This window comes from Miniopterus natalensis, chromosome 2 (assembly GCF_054644295.1).
Source record: "Miniopterus natalensis isolate mMinNat1 chromosome 2, mMinNat1.hap1, whole genome shotgun sequence".
NCBI classification, from domain to species: Eukaryota; Metazoa; Chordata; class Mammalia; order Chiroptera; family Miniopteridae; genus Miniopterus; species Miniopterus natalensis.
The window spans coordinates 87,944,437-87,969,181 of NC_142082.1; the positions used below are offsets into that span (position 1 = coordinate 87,944,437).

At 36.9% G+C, this 24,745-nt stretch overlaps 1 protein-coding gene across 14 annotated transcripts in view; it reads right to left on the bottom strand.

Moving 5' to 3' along the window:
- SMAD9 (SMAD family member 9) overlaps nt 1–24,745 on the bottom strand; it is an 82,820-nt gene that overhangs the window by 28,005 nt on the left and 30,070 nt on the right. For 11 of the 14 annotated variants that reach the window (XM_087814378.1, XM_016197256.2, XM_087814375.1 and 8 more), the window contains one exon: nt 7,365–8,001. In XM_087814378.1, the coding sequence (XP_087670504.1) occupies nt 7,365–7,776 (412 nt within the window). In that variant the 5' untranslated portion in view covers nt 7,777–8,001. Of the gene's footprint in view, nt 1–7,364; nt 8,002–21,706; nt 21,758–23,479; nt 24,134–24,745 lie in introns of those variants that run through there. The other 3 variants (XM_016197252.2, XM_087814374.1, XM_087814382.1) reach the window with 3 other exon arrangements.

Here is a 24,745-nt window from a genome sequence, read left to right on the forward strand (position 1 = left end):
TTCGGACTGCCTGGGAGACTTGGACTGCACCCTCTCAAGGAAAGAGCACTCCTTAAGCTCCAGCGCCAGCACAGGGAGCTCACCCTGGACTCTGGCTGATGGAGAGGCTACACTGCTCTATTTGTGTCCTATGGAGAGATTTGCTGGCTACACCTAGCAGTGACTTTAAAGGGCCCTCTGTTTTCTGGTGAGGCTTTTGGCAGAAACCTAGACAGTGACTAAACTTTGTGGCTTGGGAAAGAGGAAAATTTCCCCAACCTCAAGTGTACAGCTGGCACCACTCCCCCACCTGTGGAGCCCCTAGGCCTGCCCCATCCTGCTGGGTTCAGCAGTGCAGGGGTGCTGCACAGGGCTGGGACTTTTTACCCTCTCCTAGTGGGTGGGTTTGGAGCTTGAGCGGAGTTGAGGCTTTTGGCCCCACCCTGCTCACACCAGCACGTGGAGATGAGAATGCCTCGCAGGGCTGACCTTTGGCCCTGCCCTGTTTGGTTCAGCAGCATAAGCAGTGGTGCAGGAAGCAGTGCAGGGCTGGGTTTTTGGGACTGTGTCTCCCAGAGAGGGTTCTGTCCAGGAGCCAGACGGGCGAGTACAGGGCTGTGTGACTACGCTGCAGGGAGACAAATCCAGGTTCCCCTCTGAGTTCAGACTACACTATCCTAGGAAGGAGAAGAGGAACCCGTCCCCTCTTATAGTTTGTGGGCACCACCCGCAACAGGAGGCTGTTTGGATCAGCCCTGCCAAGTCCCATATATCACCACTGAGTGTAGTTCCATGGGGGAAGGGAGAGCAGCTCAGAGAGAGGACATTCTTCAATCTCTAAAATAAATAGATAGGTAGATAAATAATATATCCATGGGTGAAGATTTTTTTAAAATGATACACAAGGAACTTAGTGATGCCTACAACAGCATGAAAAAGGATATAGAAACCATGAGTAAGAACCAGTCTGAAATGAAGAATACCATATCTGATATCAAGGATACACTGGAAGGAATAAAAAGCAGGTTGAATAAAGCAGACAACTGAATAACAAATTTGGAAGACAATGTAGGGGAAAAAAATCCAATCAGAGCAGCAAAAAGAAAATGAATTAAAAAGAATGAGTATAGTTTAAGGAAATGTTGGGACAACATGAAATGTAACAACATCTGCATCATAGTGGTGCCAGGAAGTGGGCAAGGGATAGAGAAGGTATTTGAAGAAATAATGGCAGAAAATTTCCTTAACCTGGTGAAAGAAAAAGTCACAAAAGTTCAGGAAGCACAGAGAGTCCCAATCAAGATGAACAAAGAGACCCACACCAAGACACATCATAATTAAAATGGCAAAGGTTAAAGGCAAAGGGAGGATCTTAAAAGCACCAAGAGAGGCACAGTTAGTTACTAACAAGGAAACTCCCATTAAGCTGTCAGCAGATTTCTCAACAGAAACACTTCAGGCCAGGAGGAATTGGATGAAGTATTCAAAGTAATGAAAAACAAAGACTACTCTATCCAGCAATGCTATCATTTAAAATTGAAAGCAAAGTAAAGAGCTTCTCAGACCAAAAAAAGCCTAAAGGAGTTCATTATCATGAAATAAGTATTGCAAATAATGTTAAAGGGACTGCTTTAAGAAGAAGATATATATAGAGAGAAGAACATAGGCACAAAGAAAAAAATGGCAATAACTAAGGACCTATCAATAGCCTTAAATATAAATGGATTAAATGCTCTAATTAAAAGACATTGGGTAGGTGAATGGATAAGAAAACAGCACCCATATTTATGCTGTCTACAAGACACACTCAGAACAAAAGATTCATACACAATGAAAGTGAAAGGATGAAAAAAATATATACCATACAAATGGAAATGAGAAAAAAAAAGCTGGGGTAGCAATACTTACATCTGACAAAAGAGAGACTAAAAAGCAATACAAAAGGTCGATGAAAGTAAGAATTGGTTCTTTGAAAAGATAAACAAGATTGATGAAACTTTAGCCAAGCTCATCAAGAAACAGAGAGGACCTAAATAAATGAAATCAGATATGAAAGAGGAGAAGTAATAACTGACATCACAAAAATACAAAGAATTGTAATAAAATACTACGAACAACTATATGCCAATAAATTGGACAACCTGGGTGAAATGGACAAATTCTTAGAGACATACAATCTTCCAAATCTAAATCAGGAAGAATAAAAAAACCTGAATAGACAGATTACAAGTAATGAAACTGAAGGAGTAATCAAAGAACTCCCAGCAAACAAAAGTCCAGGATTGGATAGCTTCAAACAATCAAAGAAAAACTAACACCTATCATCCTCAAACTACTCCAAATAATTCAAGAGAGAAGAATTCCAAGCTCATTTTACAAGGCCACAATTTTCTAATTCTAAAACTAGATAAAGACACTACAGAGAAAGAAAACTATAGGCCAATATCCCTGATGAACATAGATCGTAAAATCCTCAACAAAATATTAGCAAATCGGATCTAGCAATATATTAAAAAGATCACACACCACAATCAAGTGGGATTTATTCTGGGGATTCAAAGTTGGTACATTATCCACAAATCAATAAATGTGATACATCACATAAACAAAATGAAGGATAAAAATCACATGATCATATCAATAGATGCAAGAAAAGTATTTGGTAAAATTGATTTATGGAAGAACTACAGCAAAGTGGGAATAGAGGGATCATACCTCACCATAATAAAGGCCATATATGAAAAAATCTACAGCCAACATCACACTCAATGGGCAAAAATTAAAAATGTTTTCCTGTCTAGATCAGGAACTAGAAAGGGATGTCTGCTTTCACCACTCTTACTGAACATAGTACTGGGAGTCCTAGCCCCAGTGATCAGACAAGAAGAAGAAATAAATAGTATCCACATTGGAAAGGAAGAAATAAAACTTTAATTATTCACAGATGATATGATCTTGTACAAAGGAAACCTTAAAGATTCCACCAAAAAACTGCTAGATCTAATCAATGAATTCAGCGAAGTCACAGGATACATAATTAATATTCAGAAATTTGCAGCATTTTCATATACCAACAATGAAATATCAGAAAGAGAAACTAAGAAAACAATCCCATTTACTATTGCAACATAACCAAAATAAGGTACCTAGGAATAAATTTAATACAGGAGGTAAGTGACCTATACTTTTAAAACAATATGACATTGAAGAGAGAAGATACAAATAAGTGGAAACATATACAGTGTTCAAAAAATTAACGTCATTAAAATGTCCACACTACACAAAGCAATCTATAGATTCAATGCAATCCCTATACCAATGTCATATTTCACAGACCTAGAAAAAATACTCTAATATTTATATGGAACCAAAAAAAAAAAAAAACAAAAAACCCTGAAACCTCAGTAATCTTGAGCAAAAAGAACAAAGTTGGAGGTATCACAATGCCTGATATCAAACTATACTACAAGGTCATAGTAATCAAAACAGCTTGGTACTGGCACAAGAGCAGGCATATGGATCAATGGAACAGAGCAGAGAGCCCTGAAATCAATCCATGCCTTTATGGATTATTTGTATTTGACAAAGGAGGCAAGAACATACAATGGAATAAAAACAACCTGTTCTATAAATGGTGTTGGGAAAATTGGACTGATACATGCAAAAAAATAAAACTAGACCACCAACTTATACCATACACAAGAATAAACTCAAAATAGACTAAAGACTTAAATGGAAGTAACAAAGCCATAAAAATACTAGAAGAAAACATAATCAGTAAAATCTCAAACATCTCTTGTAGTAATACTTTTGCTGACATATTGCCTCGGACAAGGGAAACAAAGGAGGAAATATACAAATGAAACTACATCAAACTTAAAAGCTTCTGTACAGCAAAAGAAACCATCAACAAAATGAAAAGACAACCCACTGTATGAGAAAACATCTTTGCCAATGACACATCTGATAAAGGGTTAATTTCCAAAATATATAAAGAATTTATATAGCTCAACACCAGATGACAAATAATCCAATTTTAAAATGGGCATAGGACCTTAAGAGACACTTCTCCAAAGAAGACATATAGATGGCCAATAGATAGATATTTTAAAAAAAGCTCAACATCACTAACCATCAAAGAGATGAAAATTACAACTACAATGAGGTATCACCTCACACCTGCCAGAATGGTCATCATCATCAGTAAATCAACAAATGACAAGTGCTACTGAGGATGTGGAGAAAAGGGAACCTTATCGCACAATTTGTGGGAATGCACACCAGTTCAGCCACTGTGGGATAAAATAAAGATCATCCCCACAAAAATTAAAAATGGAACTGCCATTTGACCCAGTGATCCCACTTCTGGGAATATATCCTCAGAATCCAGAAAAAACAATCAGAAAGAATATATGTACCCCTATGATCATTGCAGCATTATTTACAATAGCCAAGATCTGAAAACAGTCCAAGTGCCCATCAGTATATGAGTGGATAAAAAAAGCGGTGGTATATTTACACAATGGAATACTACATAGCCATAAAAAAGGAGATCTTACCTTTTGCAACAGCATGGATGGACCTGGAGATTATTATGCTAAGTGCGATAAGCCAGAGAAAAACAAATAACATATGATCTCACTTATATGTGTAATCTAATGAACAAAATAAACTGGCTAACTGACTGACTGCTGTCAGAGGAGAGGGAGATGGAAGGGACTAGATGAAAGAAAGTGAAGAGATTAGCCAAAAAACATATATGCAAAACCCATAAACACAGAGAACAGTGAGGTGATGGCCAGAAAGAAGGGGAGGGCAGGGGCTGGGTGGGTGTGGGCAAAGGGGGAGAAAATGGGGACATCTGTAATATTGTCAACAATAAAAATAAAATGAAAAAAAGAAAACAGAAATTGATAGAAAAAAATCAATAAAAAGAAAAGAAATTACACTCCTGAAATAATCTTCAGTCACATGGAGTAAAACCATTGTGTGCCACAAAAACATTTTTTGCACAGCTTCTCCCAGACGTGAGACACACAAAGTGGCCTGAAGAAGAAAGGTGACATTTCACAAACTGTTAGGTGCCAGTCCATGAAGGCAGAAGTATTTATAATGAAAATTTATGGTTAAAAACTTTAATAGCAATTTGACAGAGTAATTCTGTTATCAATGGGGTGCCATCTGCACCTCCCCTATTATTGGTAGAAGTAGTTTTTGGGGTGCCACTGGGAAAAGAATTTCTTGAGGCCCCCACAGGATGGGGTTTCATGGGTTTCATGGGAAGTTTTATTAATGGTGTAAAGTTAAGGGGGTTCCTTTCCAAGGTCCCATCTTCTTCTATCTCGCCATAGAAAAAGCCCAGTCTTACCTTAAGCAGGGCTAGGATTAAAGCCGCTGCCCAGAGTCTCCACTCCATATTAAGTAGAGTACAGTTTAGCACCTGGATAACTTAGCTTGTCTCACAGCTGCAGACCACTGAGTGTGGGGTCTGCATGGCCATGGGCCATGCAGCTGCTTAAGACTACATGGCATGCAAGTGGAGGTCATGGAACAACAGAGTGCAAGAGCCAGCAAAATTTGAGAGATTTCAAAGGGGAAACATAAGCTTTATAATAATCAGTGAACCAGCAAACTTGCTTAACATTAGTATATTAATTGTTCTCAAAATATTAACTTTAAATATGGCCAGAAAGTTAGATATAAAATCTCCTTTTTATTAAAAAAAAAATCAAGTTAGGAAATTTAAAAACCTTAAAATTTACTACAATCTTTACCCACCTTTCATTTTGGAAACTGAAACCTAAAATATGATATGAAATCTACCTGCCATATGTAAAAACACTACCATTCATAAAAGAACCTTACATAATATGAAACACTAAAATATCAAATAATCCTGTAAAATTAGGTATTTGAGTATTCAAAAGGAAAACAGATACATTTTACAAGATAGCTTTTACAACTCTATTACTCAGGAAGAGACATGATTTCTTTTTTTTCTTTCTTTTTTAAAAATTTATCTTTATTGTTGAAAGTATTACAGATGTCCCTACCTCCCTGCCCCCACATTGATCCCCTCCACCCTGCCCTCCCACTCCAGACATGATTTCTTAATGAACATTTTTCCATTGGGTGTATTTTAAATGCTTAATATAACTCAAATCTTTGAAACAAAAAAAGAATCAAGTTGTTTCTGTCATGAACTCAGACACTAATGACTTTTTAAGTATGCAAAGAGAGCCCAGAGGGAAACAGGAAAGAAGGGAAGAGAGCAAAGACTTAAATGATTTAGGGAAAATGCATTAGATTTGACAGGAGAGTGGGATTTTCTCATCACAATTTCATACAGGGCCTCAATCCCAGGAAGAAGTAACTGTGAAAGGCATTCACATCCAGGCAGGTGACTTCCTTGACTACGGTTTTACAAGATGATGGCAAGATTTGGGAGTCTGAGATGTTGCCTAGAAAGTCTGCTGTAGGCTGGGCACAAAGCACTTACCAGTTTTACTGTAAGGTTAACTGAACCTCCTTGACCAAGTGACTGGCTGCACTCCCACCATGGCCTGTCTACCTCGACAGAACTGTCTCCTAATGGACACGGTCATTTCCCTGAGTTCCTGGAATGAGGCAGATGGCCAATCAGGGAGAGGAAGCTCTCGTAAAAATTTATTCCTATAGACACAAGAACACGCAATCTAAAGAAAAGTGCAAACTGTTATAGCCAGTGTGAAGGAACGAAGATCCACACCAGACTTCTCCAAAAGGGAGGTGAACTGTATATACACATACATACACATCCAGATGTGTGAAGAGTTTAGGGCAATAGTTTCTTATATTTAAAATCATATTTAAGAACAACTGCCAGCTTCCCTCAGTCCCCTATTGTTTTCAGTCCTAGAAGGATTTCCAGCAACTATTTCATTGGCTGTTTTCAGACCCAGAAATGAGATACCTCCACTTACCTAAGCTTGGGGAAAATGACAGCAAAGAAACTTCTTTAGTTTACTTCAGTTCAGTTCAGTTGAGGGAGAGGGGTCAGAGAGGAGGATTTTTTTTTTTTCCAGTTAATCATATCAAGGCCATATTAAGACCCTTAAACACCCCCAAAACTGGAAAAACATCATGATGATGACTCCAAAACAAATGAAAACAAAACTGCATTTTCAAAATCACACAGAGTTTACATATATGCTGAAATGAAAATCCTTCTTTCTAGATTTTTCTCACCACCAAATTTTGGATTAGTTCCTCAAAATTGACTTCCCCCTTCTCTCTTCTGGTGACTGGGGTGGTCCTTGTATTGCTTATGACCCATAACTCTCTATCAACTGGGACATACCTCCTTAACTTTTAAAATAAACCATGATTTCATGAAGAAAACTCACCTGGCATCTCCACCCGGCAGTAGTGATAGGGGTTAATGCACACCTCTTTCTGCTTGGAGCCAAATGGGAACTCACAGCACTCCAGGGGCTTCAACTCATGGTGAGACTGGAGATCAGGCCAACGCCACACTCGGCAATAAATAACATGAGGCAAACCCTTGCGGTGGGACACCTGCAGCCGCCCGTCCAAGGACCGAGGAATCGTAACACATTTGCTGGGCTGCCCTGGACAACTGAGAGCCCTCTCCAGCTCATCCATGGCTCCTTTCTTCTTCTTTAGCTTCTTCACTAAAGAGTCTACTGCCTTCTCTGCCCACTTTTCCTCTTCATCTCCTTGCTTCCAGCCTAGCAGTCTCTTCACTGCTGGGCTGGTGAAGGAAAAGAGAGAGCTGATGGGGGTGCTGGAGTGCATAAGAGGTGGACTGCCAGTGTCCAATGCAAACAGGAACTGAATAGACAGAAATTCACTTCCTGAAGGGCTAAGGGAAGTAAGCTGCAAGTAATTTTCCAGGGATTTACAGGTACAAACTCTACAGGGATGTCACAGGTCTTTCTTTTCTTCTGGTAATCACTGTGAATGACTCAGATTGGGAAGCATGATGAATTTCTCCTAATCCCTGGAACGGACTGGCAAACTCTGAAAAACAAGACAAGACTTCAGTTAGCTTAATCAAGATAATTTTCAGAAAAGGTTAAAGTTGAATATAAGGGAGAAAATATTTTTTGAATGTTTTAGACTTGAAAACTCTTAGTCATCTTAATTCCTCCCTCTCATTTATCCCCTATATCCAAGTCTTGGTATTTCCGCCCTCAAAATTTCTATCAAATTTTGAGTTTTCTTCTCCATTTCCACCAATATCTGAGGCATAGCCCATCTCATTACTCACCTTTAGTACTGAGACAAACTATAAAGTAGCTTCTCTCTTCTAATTCTACTCTATTTTTCCCCACATTTTCTTTAATTCTTACCTGAGAATATGTTTATTGATTTTTAGAGACAGGGAGAGAGAGAAAAACAAATAAACATCAATGTGAGAAACACCACCGATCAGTTGCGTTCTGTATGTACCCTGACCAGGGATCAAACCCAAGTATGTGCCCTGATCCGGAATGGCACTTGCAGTCTTTTGGTGTATAGGATGATGCTCCAATAACTGAGCCACACGGCCAGGGATAAATACAATTTTTAACAGGTCATTTGCCTATTTAAGAAATTACAGCCCAGCGGGGCCTGTCTCAGCAGTTGAGCATCGACCTATGATCTGGGAGGTCAGGGTTCAATTCCTGGACAGGGCACATGCCCGGGTTGTGGGCTGGATCCCCAGTGGGGGGCGTGCAGGAGGCAGCCAATCAATGACTCTCATCATTGATGTTTCTATCTCTCTCTCCCTCTCCTTCCTCTCTCTGAAATTAATAAAAACATATTTTTAAAAAAAGAGAGAGAAGAAAAGAAATTACAGTGGCTCTTTGGTTTCCTAAATATAAACTTTTCTGCTTCTGTTTCTAGGGTCTCCAAAATCTTTCCTCAACATACTCATACTTCTTCCTTTCTCATTTATAATTTGCACAAATAATCCATCTCTGTTGTAGAATATATAAATGAAAAAGGAAACAACTAAGACCACAAATAATCTCACCACTCAAATGTTCTTCCAAACTACTTTATAGGACAGTGGTTCTGAAAGGGACTCTGGGGGTTGCAAGGTCCTCTCTTTCTCAACTACATATCTGAGTCATTCAATTTCCTCATGTACTTCAAATCAAACAACATATCACAACAGACTTTACGCAAAATCAAATGTGAGAATTCAAGTGTCATCCATCAAACCAGCCATTAAAGAGATTTTCAAAGATAGAAAATAACACTCTTCTCACAATTTTTTAAATTTAAAATTATTTTTAATTGCTTAACAAGTAGAAACACAATCAGTTACAATTAATTAAAACATTAAACAACTCAATTACTTTTTTAAGGGTTATGATGAAAAGTTTCAGTTACTCTCTACCATATATGCTCCAAAATCTTCCTAATAGAGCATCAGTGTACCTCACACCTGTGTGTGGAACCTCTGGCACAGAGGTGTTGTTTCCTCTTCCCCATATTTGTTTAACTACACCTCTCTCCCAAATGTCTTTTATGCTCCACACTATTGTGCAAGCTCCTGCAGGTGTCTAAAAGGTCTATCTCAGTGACTACATCCTAAGGCCTTAATTGACCAATTTAATTAAAAGCACGATGTGGTCATTTTGGAAAAATGAATGGTAAATTCTCAAGCTATAATATCTACTTAAAAAAATATACACAAGCAGGTAGAGTAGACTAGATATCTTAAGAAATAAAAACACAAATTGACTTCCAATGTCTATTGAAAAGAGTATACTAATAAAAAAATACAGCAATACTATTTTTTCCCAGCAATGCTATTTCACAGTAAAATATGTAATTGCAGAAAAAGAACAAAATTATAGCCATGATTCTTTTCTTTAAAAATTTTCAGTTTGGCAATTACTACTCAAAAATTTGGGATAACATTCCTGATCAAATAACATGAAGTATATATACAAAGATAGTATGACAAGCCCTTCTTAGTCTAATTGTGTAATGTTTTTAATTATTCACAATGGGGCCTCAACATTTAAAGATTAAATATGTAATACCAAATGTAGGAAATTAAAGACAATTTAATGAATAACTAAAATGAAGATAGTTCCATATGAAATACAAATTTTAAAGAGTTAAGGAAGATTATTCCTGAGTAGACCTTGAACATTATATTTTTTAAAGATTATGTTTACATAAATATATAAAAAGGTACTAATATTATTAAGAATGTTTAATTTTATGCAAATATTGTTACACCATTGCCTTTAAAAAGTAGGTATATAAGTCACATAAAAGTCTAAGCAAGTAAAAGGACTAGAAAAGAAATAGAGATTTGGAAAGATAGAAAACAATAACACTCTTCTCACAATATTTTTTAATTTAAAATTATTTTTAATTGCTTAACAAATAGAAACACAATCGGTGAATAATCTGTACAGTACAAATGAAGAAATAATGCTATTTGGGAAATATATAAACAATATATGAATTCCAAGTTAACTGGGAAACTGTCATACCTCTAATAGAATACATGATTTATATATTTGCATTAATATGTATTTTTCCTCTGTACATTTCTTTTAAATTATTTCAAAGGAATCAAGGTGTTCTTTTTATTCCAGCAATGTAGTGCTCTAATTAAAGCAGGAATACAGCTGAGTGAAACCCACAAAGCACACTGCTGGTAAAACTTTTAAGCTGTTTCCATGATCAGTTTCCATTACTCTCTTCTAATAATCATAAACAAGATCTTGAAGGTTATTACATATATAAATTAGAGCCACATGAGAGGCAGAATTTACAGAAAAACTAATCTGTGACAGCTTTATTTATATTCATTTTCATTCCTAAAAAAATAAACTAGAATAATCTGTACAGTACAAATAAAGAAATAATGCTATTTGGGAAACTATAAACAATAGTCAAGAGCTTTTCTATTTTTTAATTCTTTTAACCTAAATATATGAATTCCAAGTTAACTGGGAAACTGTGATACCTCTAACAGAATACATGATTTATATATTTGCATTAATATGTATTTTATTCCTCTGTACATTTTTGAAAAAGAGAACAAAAATACAAAGCAAATATAAAATTTTGAACACAAGAAAGCAAAAAACGCAGATTTTCAAATACATCTGTACTAGCTAGTAGAATGCTGGCCTTCTTTAGAAAGCAAGTTCAAGAATTCATTATCCTGAGTCTCTTCAAAGCTACTTGATGCTGGGTGGTAATACCTTTACATTTCCTCAAGCCTTCTTCTAATAACTTCTACATCTTCTGTGGATCAGAATTCATCTTCCATTGGAGTACTTTTTATACCCAGGTCATCATCACTGTCACATTCTGTCATTTTTAGCCACTGATCCACACACAATGTTGCTGCTTCTGTATCAGAATGTCCTCAAATAAATTCCAATTCTTGTAACCCATGAGCATGCTGAAAATGGATTTTTTCCCTGAAGGCTCTATTCTTTTCTTCTTTTTGCTGTTTCTCCACTTCAACATTGCAGGCTAGACAAGCCAGAGTTAAAACAACTTTATCCCTTTGATGGTTGATATGGTCTTTATGCTTAACACTACCATCACTGTGAGAACTGCTAGGCTCTTCATCATCACTGCTGACCAGATCAATGTATTCAAGCACAGGTCTTTAAAAAAAAAAAAATATATATATATATATAATATATATATATATTATATATATATATATATTTTATATATATATTTAATATATATTTTTTAAATATATATATATAATCTTTATTTCAGAGAGAGGAAGGGAAAGGGAGAGATAGAAACATCAATAAAGAGAGAGTCATTGATGGGCTGCCTCCTGCACGCCCCGCTGGGGACCAAGCCCACAACCTGGGCATGTGTTCTGACTGGGAATTGAACCTCAATCTCTTGGATCCTAAGTTGATGCCCAGCTGCTGAGCACCAGCCTGCCCAGCAAGAACGGGTCCTAATTGTCCTTCACTAACAAACTGAATGTCATCTTCATTTTCACCCGTTGTGGACTCAGGAGCTTCAGGCCCGTTGGAGGGCAGGTTCCACGTCTCCGACCTGGGCCTCCCACTTCCCGGACGGTCTGCCCGCTGTCCCCGAGGCAGCCCTGCCGCCCCGCCACGGCCTCCCTTCCCACCCAGCACTGCTTTGCGCCGCCTCTTCTCACAATTTTTTAAAAACATCATTTTTAAATAAAAATATGTTGTTACTATACAACGTGGTTATAATCTTTTTATGAATCAATAAATATTTTAACTTTTCTGTTTTAGTTCTTAAAATGGTAAAAGGTGATAGAGGTAAGCCATGTAAGCAAAGAATCTTTGGAGTTCTCAATAACTCTTAAAAGTGGAAAAGGGTCATAAGACCAAAAAGTTTAAGACCTCTTTTCTAGAAGTTATACATAGTCACACACATCGACGTGCATAAAAAAGGTACTGCTGTCACATTTGTTATTCTGCCTGAAAATCAGTTGACTTATTTGCCCTCTCATCCAAAAGAGGCACCCTTTCCCAGTTATTCAGCAGTCCATTTTAATTTCTTGAGAGAGAACTGCATTTCCTCTTCTGTGAAACAATTGGCTTAAACAAAACTCTCTTCTTCCAGATTTTAGAAACAGCTAACTTATTAATGTTTGAAGTGGCTGCTGATAACATTTTGGAGCAACCTGACTCATTTTAGTGTTTTGGAATAAATCTAGCTCATAATCTCCAACTGCTTGCTCAATATGCATTAAATATAATTTTCTCTTTCACCTCCCTGCAGACATAACTGCATCTTTCTGAGTCCAATTATATAAACTTTGAACACAGGTGCTATATAAACCTCTCTTATTGTGATCACTATTACGCACCTCATGTGAGGAGAATGACAGCTTAGGTACACAAAAGTTTATGACATTTAATAAATATAAAGCAACACTTACATCATCTTACTCCTTATGTGACTTCATTCAGCACATTGGATAGAAGTAAACTATGGTGAAAAGGAGAGTTGAGGGTTTCATAGTTGTTCTTTTTCACTTGGCAGTTTGACTTAGTTTATTTGGAAAGGCTGATTTTGTGGCTTAACAATTAATTAATATAGTTAAGTCATGATATTCAAGTTCTGATTACTTAATCAAGACAGGCTGCCTTAAAGCAATGATTGAAAAGGGTTAGGAGCCTTAAGGAGAAGTAACACGACACAGAATAATCTGAATTCCAACAGCACTTTGAATTCTGCCAAGGTTGTTTGGGGTCTTTTGTGGTTTCTTATAAATTTTGTATTATTTGTTCTAGTTCTGTGAGATATGTCATTGGTATTGTAATAAGAATTGCATTGAATCTATAGATTGCTTTGGGTAGTATGGACATTCTAATGATGTTAATTCTTCCAAGCCATGAACATGGTATATTCTTCTACTTATTTGTATATTCCTCAATTTCTTTCTTCAATATCCCATAATTTTCTTAGTACAGGTCTTTTACCTGTTTTTATTCTTCATTTTGTTTATGTGATGTACCATATTTATTGATTTGCGAATATTGTACCAACCTTGCATCCCTGGAATAAATCTCACTTGATAATGTCGTATGATCTTTTTAATGTACTCCTGGATCCGGTTTGCTAATATTTTGTTGAGGATTTTAGCACTTATGTTCATCATAGATACTGGCCTTTAATGTTCTTTCTTTGTAGTGTCTTTATTTGGTTTTGGAATTAAGATAACACCAGCCTCATAAAATGAGCTTGGGGATCTTCCTCCTACTTTAAATGTTTGGAATAGTTTCAGAAGGATAGGTTCTTTGAATGGTAAAGTTGACCTGTGAAGACATCTGGTCCAGGACTTGTTTGCTAGATTTTTTTTTTTATTACTTTCTTTATTTTTTTAATTGTAATTGGTCTATTCAGAATAACACATTCTTGCCCGGCGGGGTGTGGCTCAGCGGTTGAGCGTGGACCTAGGATCCATGCGATTGGGGTTCGATTCCTGGTCAGGGCACATGCCCGGGTTGTGGGCTTGATCCCCAGTCGGGGGCGTGCAGGAGGCAGCTGATCGACTCTCTCATCATTGATGTTTCTATCTATCTCTCTCTCCCTCTCCTTTCCTCTCTCTGAGATCAATAGAGATATATTTTTTTTAAAAAAAGAATAACACATTCTTATTTATTCAGTTTGGGAAGATTCTTTGTTTCTAGGAATTTAGCCATTTCATCAAATTTATCCAATTTGCAGGCATGTAGTTGTCCATAATACTTTCTTACAATCCTTTGTATTTCTCTGATGTCAGTTTTTACTTTTCCGCTCCTGTTTCTGATTTTATTTATTTGGGTCCTCTCTCTTTTTTCTCTTTTCAATATTGCTTAACTTTTCGAAAACTCAGCTCCTGTTTTTATTGATGTTTTTATTTATTTCCACTCTACTTTCTATGGGCACATTTTGTTGTTCTTTCTCTAGTTCTTTTAGGTTTAAGGTTAGATTGTTTCTTTGAGATTTTTCTTGCTTCATGAGGTAGGCCTGAAATGAACTTCCCTCTCTCAACTGTTTTTGCTATGTCCCATATATTTTGGGTTGCTGTGTTTATTTTCATTTGTCTCAAGGTAACTTTTATTTTCTTCCTTGATCTCATTGTTAACCCATTCATTGTGTTGTAAGATGTTATTTAGTCTCCATGTGTTTGACATTTTTCAGTTTTTTTCTTGTATCTGATTTCTAATTTCATACCATTATGGTCAGAAAAGATACTTGATACAATTTCAATTTTTTTTTTACTTTATTAACATGTATTTTGTTTCCTAGCATGCAGTTTCTACCCTAGAAAATGTTCCATGTGTAATTGAAAAGAATGTATATTCTGCTGCTTTAGGGTGAAATGTTCTGAATATATCAATTAAATCCATCTGATCAAGTTTGTCATTTAAGGCCTGTTTCCTTGTCTTTTCTTGTCTGAAAGATCTATCTACTGATGTCAATGGGATGTTAAAAACCCCTACTATGACTGTATTACTGTCAACCTCTCCCTTTATTACATATTTGCTGTATATATATTTAGGTGTTGTATATATTTAGGTGCTCCAAAGTTGTACATATTTGCTGCATATATTTAGGTGCTCCAAACATTTATTTAAATGTTTACAAGGGTTATATCTTTTAGTTGGATTGCTCCCATTATCAATATGTAGTATCCTTCTTCATCTCTATATATTTAGGTGTTATATATATTTAGGTGCTCCAAAGTATATATTTAGGTGCTCCAAGGCTGTACATATTTGCTACATATATTTAGGTGCTCCAAAACATTTGTTTAAATGTTTATAAGGGTTATATCATTTAGTTGGATTGCTCCTGTTCTCAATAAGTAGTATCCTCCTTTGTCTCTTATTATAGACTTTTTCTTTTAAAGTTTATTTCGTCTTATATAAGTGTTGCCACGAAAAGCTTTTTAAAATTTTCCATTTTAAAAAATGAGGTTATTTGCATGCAATATCTTCTTTCATCCCTTCCTTTTTGTCTGAATGTGTCTTTTGTTCTGAGGTGGGTCTCTTGTGGTCAGCATATATATGGGCCCTGTTTTCTTATCCATTCAAATATCTTATGGCTTTTGATCGGAGTATTTAAGCCATTTACACTTAAGGAGATTATCGATAGGTACATATTTATTGCCATTTTATTCTTTATAACTATGTTCATCTTTTCCTTTTCTTCTCCTTCTTCTTTCCAAGAACACCCTTTAATATTTCTCATTAGTGTAAGTGAACTCCTTTAGCTTTTTCTTTTCTGGGAAGCTCTTTATTTCCCCTTCAATTTTAATGACAGTCTTGCTGAAAAAGTAGTCTTGGTTGTAGGACATTTCTTTTTCAGTTTAAATATTTCATGCCAGTCCTTTCTGGGCTGCAGTGTTTCTGTTGAGAAATCCTTTGTGGTTAATTGTCTTTATCCTGCTTTTTTTAAGATTCTTTCTTTATCTTTAACCTTTGCCATTTTAAATATGATGTGTCTTGGTGTGTGCCACTTTGGGTTCATTTTGTTTGGGATTCTTTGTGCTTCTGGACTTGTGTCTTTTTCCTTTATCAGGTAGGGAAGCTTTTAGTCATTTTTCAAATAGGTTCTCAATCCTTTGCTCTCTCTTCTTTTTCTGGTACTGCTGTGATGTGAATGTTGTGTTTTGTGTTGTCCCAAAAGTCTCTTAGACTGACCTTGTTATTTTTTTAATTATTTTTTTCTTTTTGCTGCCCTGGTTGGGTGTTTTCTGCTACCTTGTCTTGCAATTCTGATTCAATCCTCTGCTTCATCCAACCTATTTATTCCTTCTAGTGTATTACTCATTTCACATGTGCGTTTCATTTCTGCCTGGTTCTTTTTCATGGTTTCTATGTCCTTTTTCATTTTAGTTCTCATTGAGTTTGTTGAGCATCCTTGTAAGCATTTTTTTGAACCTATATCTGGTATATTGTTTGCCTCCATTTCATTTTGCTCTTTAGCGATTTCTCCTATTCTTTCATTTGGGGCATGTTTCTTTGTTCTCCCCATTTTGACTGCATCTTTGTGTGTTTTTTTATGTATTAGGTAGATCTACTATGTCTCTCAGTCTCGGTATGGTGACCTCATGCAGGTTTCCTGTGGAACCCAGTGGTGCAGTCTCCTTGGTCGCCTTAGCTGGGTCCTCTAGGAATGTCTCTTGTGTTGGTTATGTGAGACCTGCTGTTGTAATTGAGTGTTGATTGCCAATGGCCCATTCATGTGTGGGTTGACCTTCTGGCTAGCTAACTGTGAGGATCAACCCCAACAACAGTGTATGAGATGTTGTGTAGGTACTTACAACACAAAGCAGAATTTGCCTCAGCAAGATCTGGTGCCTGCCAAGATCTCCCTTTGGATATGCCACTTGTGAAGCTGTTTGGATCCTGCTCTGATGTTCTCTGAAGCTGGCCACTGGCTGTGTCTGTTCTAGGAGGGACTCTAATGCTGGTAAATAGCAGATGTTGCCTGTGATTGGCCTTGGACAACCTGTTTGGAACTACAAAGTGATCCACAGTTTGTGGCTACCTCTGCTGGGCTTTGGTGTTTGTGAGAAGGACAAAGCTGCACACCAAGGCTGGATTCCACCAGCACTGAGCCTAGGGAAAGGTCAGCAAAAGGCCCAAGGCACCATGATATCTGCCTGCCTTTCAGGGTCAAGCACTAAAAGAGGTTCCGTCTGTCCTTGAGCTGCATGAAGTAGGTTCTTAGTGAGTCACCATGTAGGGTTGAGTGGTGTTCACCAGACTGATACAGATTCAAACTTGGTCCTAGTGTTGGGTCTAAGGCCACTTAGCAAATGTCCCAAGGTATACCAAGTTTAGCTGCCCCCCACTAGGTGCCCAAAGACTTTTGTGGTGGGACAAGTGTCTCAGGGACTAATCAGGGTGAAGCCAGCAGAGTTTATCAGGCCCAAACAGACCAAGATTTGGCCATGTGAAGGCAGGGCTCTGCACCAGTAGAGTGTGAGAGGGAAAAATGGCCCTCATCCTAGAGCCATAAAACTCAGTCTGTCCTCAAATCTTTATAATAGCCTCACAGTGGTTCCAAAGCTATAATTTTATTGCTAAAAGACACAGCACTTGTCCCATTACATCACTGCCCAGTTTCACCATAATAATTTAAAAAGGGCACACTTGTAGGACATTGAAAAACAACTGTAGCAAAAATAGGAGGGGGGATTATAGATAATGCTTGTAGTTTTTATAACATACAAAGAAGAATAAAACAAAATATACTATAAATTAGACTCTATCTCTTAAAGATGAGTGTACAGGAAGGATTTATGAACAAAAACATTACCAGATAATTTCTACAAAATATAATGAGAGCTATGGAAGAGAGATGCAGGAGGTGGTATAAGAGGAAGAGTCCTTAGCCAATGCAGGGGGTTCTGGAAGGCTTCCTGGATAATAACTGAGCTGTATTTGGAGACATTTAAATCATAGTTAAAAAATAAACTAACTTTATGGATTAGGATAATTTTCTGATATTTGCTAGTGCCTTCATACCCCCAGATAACCACAAGTGCTGTCGACCAGTACAGCTTTCCTTCTTTAGGAAGAAGGAAAAAATCACCATGCCTGTCCCTTAGCTGGTTCACTTATGGCCTACTTAACACACTCGAAGCACAAAAACAGTACTCTTTTTCTGGCATCTGTGTTTTACAATCAACCTCAAATGATTGAGCAAATCAACTTCTCATTTTCAAGTTTTTAAATAAACAGGGCCATTTAAAAGAAAAGCAGCACTGACCACATGCATATACCATGATTTAACTGTACATAATTCCACACTAAAATTCAATTGGCCAGGCCAGATAAGAGCTTAAGAGATATGAACCTTTCTTTGGCTTTTAAGTTTTCAGTTTAAATCCAACTCCTGTTAGCAGTTACTCAAGATTATTTCCCTTTATTTGGCTTCCTTGGAAGATTCAATTGGTGATTTTAATTCTGAAGAAAATAAAATTCAAAAGATACTATTTAAAATGGATATGTTGTTGACTGCTCCGTGACCATGCCTAAGCACTGGACAGCTGGAACCTTTGAACGATTCATGAGTACTGCTTCTTGGTCAATGTGGTTAAGAAAAGTCTACATCACCTACCAAGCTGCACACCACAATCAGTCCAGGGGATAAGGTAGCACTCATCCATTCTGGAAGGTTCCATTCCAGAGACATTCACCATGACAGAACATCATTGTTTCATTATTGTTTTGTTTTAAAAATTTCAACCTTATCAGTTTTGACCGTCTAATCTATGACCAGCGTAAATATACCTTGATATTCCCTTTATAAAAGTTTACTAACCAAATTTAGAATTTGAAGACACTTGCCAAAGGAAAACTTAATTCCCTTAAAAGAGAATACTGTTTCCTTGACTACTTTTACAACACTTTTTGTCACCAGTAATTAATATAATAATAAGTGCTATTAAAGTATATAAACAGATCCATCTACAAGATAGTTGACTGTTATCACTATCGGCATATGTATATATTTCTTATTACTGTGCTGACTTCTTAAAAAGAAACTAGGTTTAACACACACACACACAAATGTATGCATTTTATTATCACTTAAACTAGTCTGTTATACTTATGTGTTACAAATAAGTGGCAATCACAAGTTTATATTGTAAGGTATAAATAACTATTACATACACATACAAATTTAGTGGCATGCAATTGGATAAATATGAAATAGTATCATGAGTTCATATTCTGGGAAAAAGGCTTTTCTAGCTGTATTCAGATATTATCTGCAAATCTGTGAGAAAACAGTTCCCACCAGTCTCCTCGTAAGTATCTTGTTACAGGGTAGATATCTTTTGCCCACAGTGCCAAAGGAAGATGACAGGGATGCATCTTTATAATAAGGGCTTTATTCAAGTGGGCCAGGTGGGATTTCAGAGCATCTATGGACCTTTGAATTATCTGTTTATTTTGGGTGATTGTGCTATATAGATTTTTATAGGGAGACAGCCATAGGTTTTTTTCTTCAAATTCTTAAAAGAAACTGTTAGCTCCAAAAGGTTTTAAAAATCTCACTGAATTAGAATAGGAAAAAGAGAAAGTAAAAGAGAGAAGGGGAACAAGTTGAAGAAACTAAAAGGAATAGCTGATTATTAGAACTGACTAAATTGATTGCTAGATGAGATCCTTAAAAAATTTAGAGTCAGAGAATTCTGGGAAGATGGCAGAGTATAAAGCATCAGGAATGTGTCTCCCCACCTAGAAAACACAAGATGGCAGTAATGCAGAAAATGAGGAACAAAAGCTATCCGGTATACATAAAACAAGTAGTAAAATGGCAGAAACCTCTTCCTACCATTAATTCCTTTAACTGTAAATGGATTAAACTCTCCAACCAAAACACAGAGATTGGCAGAATAGATTAAAACACACATGATCCAACTACATTTTGCCTACAAGAGACTTACTTTTGAGCCAAAGACACAAATAGATTGAAAATGGAAGTGTACAAAAAGTTATTCCATGCAAACAGCAACCAAAAGAGAGCAGGGGTGAATATGCTAATATCAGACACAATAGACTTTATATAAGAAAGGTTACAAGAAATAAAAAAGACATTATATATTAATAAAAGCTTCAACACAGGAAGAAGATATAATGATTATAAACATTTACGTACCTAATGGCAGGCCAGCAAAATATATGAAGCAAAACTGACAGAATTGAAAGGAGAAAGAAACAGTCTTACAATAAGCATTGAAGTTTCAAAACCCCATTCTCAATAATGTATAGAACAGATAGAAGATAAGCAAAGAAACAGAGACCTCAAACAACACAATAAATCAACAATTCCTAACAGACACACAGAGAACACACTACCTAACAACAACAGCATACACATTCTCCAGTGCACATGGAACATTTTCTGGGGTGGAGTATATGTTACACCACAAAAATAAGTCTCAACAGATTTAAAAAGGCAGATTTCATACAAAGTATTTTCTCTGACCAAAACAGGATGAAGTTAGAAATCAACAACAGAAGTAAAACTGGAAGATTTACAAATTTATGGAAATTAAACAACAAACTCTAAAACCAACAGATCAGAGAAGAAATCACAAGGAAAATTAAAAAATACTTAGAGGTGAGTGAAAAAAAACCCACAACATACCAAAATTTATGGAATGCACCAAAAACTGTGTTAAGGCAGAAAACGTTAGCTATAAAGACATTAAAAAATAAGAAAGCCTTCAAAATAAAAAAAACTTTACAACTTAAGAACTAGAAAACTAATAACAAACTAAACCTAAAGCTAGGAGAAGAAAGGAAATAACAAAAATGAAAGCAGATAAATAAAACAGAGAACAGAAAAAAAAAAAAAAAATGAAACCAAAATTTGGTCCTTTGAAAAGATCAACAAAACTGACAAACTTTTAGCTTAGACAAATGAAGAAAAAAAACAAGACAAAATTCAAATAATTCAGATCAGATCTGAAGGTGGGGACATTACTACTGACTCTACAGGACAAAACTCATGATATCATTTCCAGGGTTATTCAATTGCATACAATTAAACTTGTATATTTGTGAGGTAGTTATTCATAACCTATAATACAAACTTGGGATTGCCACTCACTTGAAACATGGAGGTATAAGAAAAAAGTTTAAGTGAAGACAATTTGAATTAATACAATATATACATCCATGTATCTCTGGGTGTTTGTGTTAAACCTGGTTTCTCTTTAAGAAATCAGTAGAGTAATAAGACATGATATACATATGCCAATAATGATAATAACAGTCAGCTATCTTCTAGATGGATGTACTTTTGGATCTGTTTATACATGTTAAAAGCACTTAATAGTGTCACATTAATTACTGTTGTACAAAAGTGCTGAAAAAGTAGTAAAAGGAACAGTCTGTTCCTTTAAGGAAATTAAATGTTCCTTTGACACTTACCACAAAGCTACAGTACTCAAAACAGTGTGGTACTGGCATAAGACAGGTATATAGACCAATGGAATAAAATAGAGAGCCCAGAAATAAGCCCTCATATATGGTCAAATGATTTTTACAAGGGTGTCAAGACCATTCAATGGGGAAAGCACAAATCTTTTCAACAAACGGTGCTGGGGAAATTGGATATCTAGATGCAAAATAATGAAGTTGGACCCTTATCTAACACCAAAAATCAACTCAAAATTCATCAGACTTAAATGTAAGATCAAAAACTATAAAACTCTTAAAAGAAAACATACTTCGAAAGCTTCATGACATCAGATTTGGCAATGATTTCTTGGACATAACACCTAAAGCACAGGCAATGAGAGAGAAAAAATACACAAATTGGATTTCATAAAAGTTTTAAACTTTGTGCATAAAAAGAAACTAACAGAAAAAGTCAACCCATACAATGGGGAAAATATTTACACTCTGATAAGGGATTAATATCCAGAATATATAGAAGTCTCCTAAAACTCAACCACAAAAACAAACAACCTGATTAAAAAGTGGGCAAAGAATTTGAAAGACATTTCTCTGAAGAAGATATACAAATGGCTAATAAGCACATGAAAAGATCCTCAATATCATTAACCACTCAGGAAGGGCAAATCATAACTACAAAGAGATACCACCTCACACTGATTAGGATGGCTACTATATAAAAAAAACAAGCGTTCCAACAGCAGAACACTTGTGCACTGTTGGTGGGAATGTAAAATGGTTAAGCTGCCACGTAAAACAGTATGGTGGATCCTCAAAAGATTAAAAACAGAATTACTATATGATCCAGCAATTCCAGTTCTGGGTCTATATTCCCCAAAAACACTGAAAGCGGAGGCGTGAATAGATACTTGTACAGCCATGTTGCTAGCAGCACTATTCTCAATAGCCCAAATGTCCATCAGTGGGTGGATGGATAAACAAATAAAATATATAGATACAGTGGAACATTATTCAGCCTTTAAAAGTAAGAAAATTCTGAAACATGCTACAATATGAATGAACTTTGAAGACAGTATGTGAAGTAAAGTTAGCCAGACACAAAAGCACAAATAGTGTATGATTCCACTTATTTGAGTTACCTGGATTAGTCAAATACATAGAGACAGAAAGTAGAATTGTGGTTGCCAGGGACTGTGGGTAAGAATGGCAGGTTAATGTTTAATGGGTATAAAATTTTAATTTTATAGGATGGAAACAGTTGTGGAGATGGTGATGATGGTTGCACATTATGAATGTTATGAAGGTTCTGAAGTTGTACATTATGAATATATTTAATACCACCAAACTGTACATTTTAAAATGGTTAAGATAAATTTTATGTTATATGTATTTTATAATAAATTTTTTTTTTTAAAGATCAGAGTTAAAGAAAAACAAAATAGAAGTAAGAAAGGCATATGGCTAACATGGATTGGGTATTATGGTCAGTGTTTTACATGCATTCACCACTGAATTACTGCAACAGCTGTGTGTGGTTATTGGCCCCACTTTATAAATGAGGAAACTGAGGAAACGTTGAAATTAAATAACTTGACCATGGCTACCAGGAACACAGTTATCACCCTCCTTGTCCAGTCCACTGGACACCTGAGGAAGCTGACTCAGGAGCTCCATGCCCTGGTCTAGTAAGTTGTAGTGACAGGATTCAGACTCCAGCCTTCTGGCTTCAGACTCACAGCCTTAGTCACTGCAACATAACTGTGCTCCCAAAGGAAATGGAAGGAAAGCAACAATGGTTGCCTCCCTATCATGCTGAAGACTGACAGCAAGTGAGTGCCTGAACCTAAGGCTGGGTCTGAGCTATAGTGAAATGTAGGTTGGGGCAAGGGGCATTCAGGAAGGTAGAATAGAAGCCCTCAAAGGTCTCAACCTCCAAAATGTTGTGATTCTAAAGGGCCATGTAGCACAATTGAAGGATTGGCTCTTGTTCTAAAGAAAAGGATAAACTGTAGTCAAGACTTATTTTTTAGCCAGCTTTCACTCATTCATACATTTCAACAAACAAAGCGACTAAGAACACTTACTGTGTAATAGGCACTGATTAGTGATGTGCAAATCAGACATAGTCTTTGTCCTCATAGAGCTCAGTCTTCTCTGGATATTAAACAAGTATTAACAGTCCAGGCAGTATTAAGCAGGAAACAAACATGGTGTTAGAATAGTGAAAAGCAGGAGTGAGAGACCTCTTTGGACCTACTGGTGAAGAACTCACTGCAGAGTATCAAACTGAGAGGATGAGAAAGTGCCAGCATCTTCAGAAGCTGTGCAATGAGAATTCCAGGCTAAAGTTCTAAAAGGATGGCATATGGGTGGAGAGAACTTGGGACTTTTAGGTAACTGAAAGAAAGCCTGTGTAGCCAAGGAAGGGTGGGCAATGAGGTATGTAGCTGTAGGTAAGGCAGGAGGAATGGGCTGGAAGCAGCTCCTGCTGGACCTTGAAGGTAATATATAGATTTTAAGTGCAAAGGGGAGTCTTTGAACGTCTTTAAAAAGCAATGAAGTGAGGACCAAACTGGAATTAAAAATAAAATATAGAAAAAGGATCTTGAATAACCAACTGAAGATTGGCTGAAGAAAACCCTTATAAGCAAGGACCTAAAGTGGAGACTGCATAGAAACTAGTAGGAAGTGTGGACACAGAGACATGAGAGGGTTAGCTGGGCTCCCACAAAGAACAGATGAAGTTAAGGAGGGATATCTCAGATGCAGAGGTTTCCCACTGAGGACTCTGGAATCTAAGCACCAAACTGGGCTCCTCAGCCCAGAGCAGAGAAAGGTGCCCACATAACACCTGGCTGACAAAAGCAGCAGGGTTTCTGTCTGCCAGAGACAGATGGTTGGAAATGCAGACACCCTCTTAAAGGGCCAACACACAGAATTTCATGTGCAGCCACTCACCTTGGGCTCCGTCACAGAGAGGGCAGAAGGGACTAGAGCTGTGTGAGGATAATCCAGGGCTGGTGGTTCCTGGGATAGTTTGGAAGGCAGCTGCCTGGATTGTGCTGAGTCATTCCCCCATACTACAAAGGACATATTTAGCAGGCAGACCTTTACCATCCAGGCAGCTTTTGCCAGGGGGAAGAAACTGCTCCACCTATTGGAAAACTTCTCAATGCCCTTTGTGGAGTTTAAGCCTGGCTGTCGTGTACAGCCTGAGGCTCATTAAGAGACTGAGAATAACAATCTGCCTACAGACAGAGGCAGATCTCTGGATGCTCTGAGTCTTTGCCTGATCAGCTTCTTGACTAGAGGCTTGGAAAAGCAGGCCCTGGTGCACATCTTGATCCTTT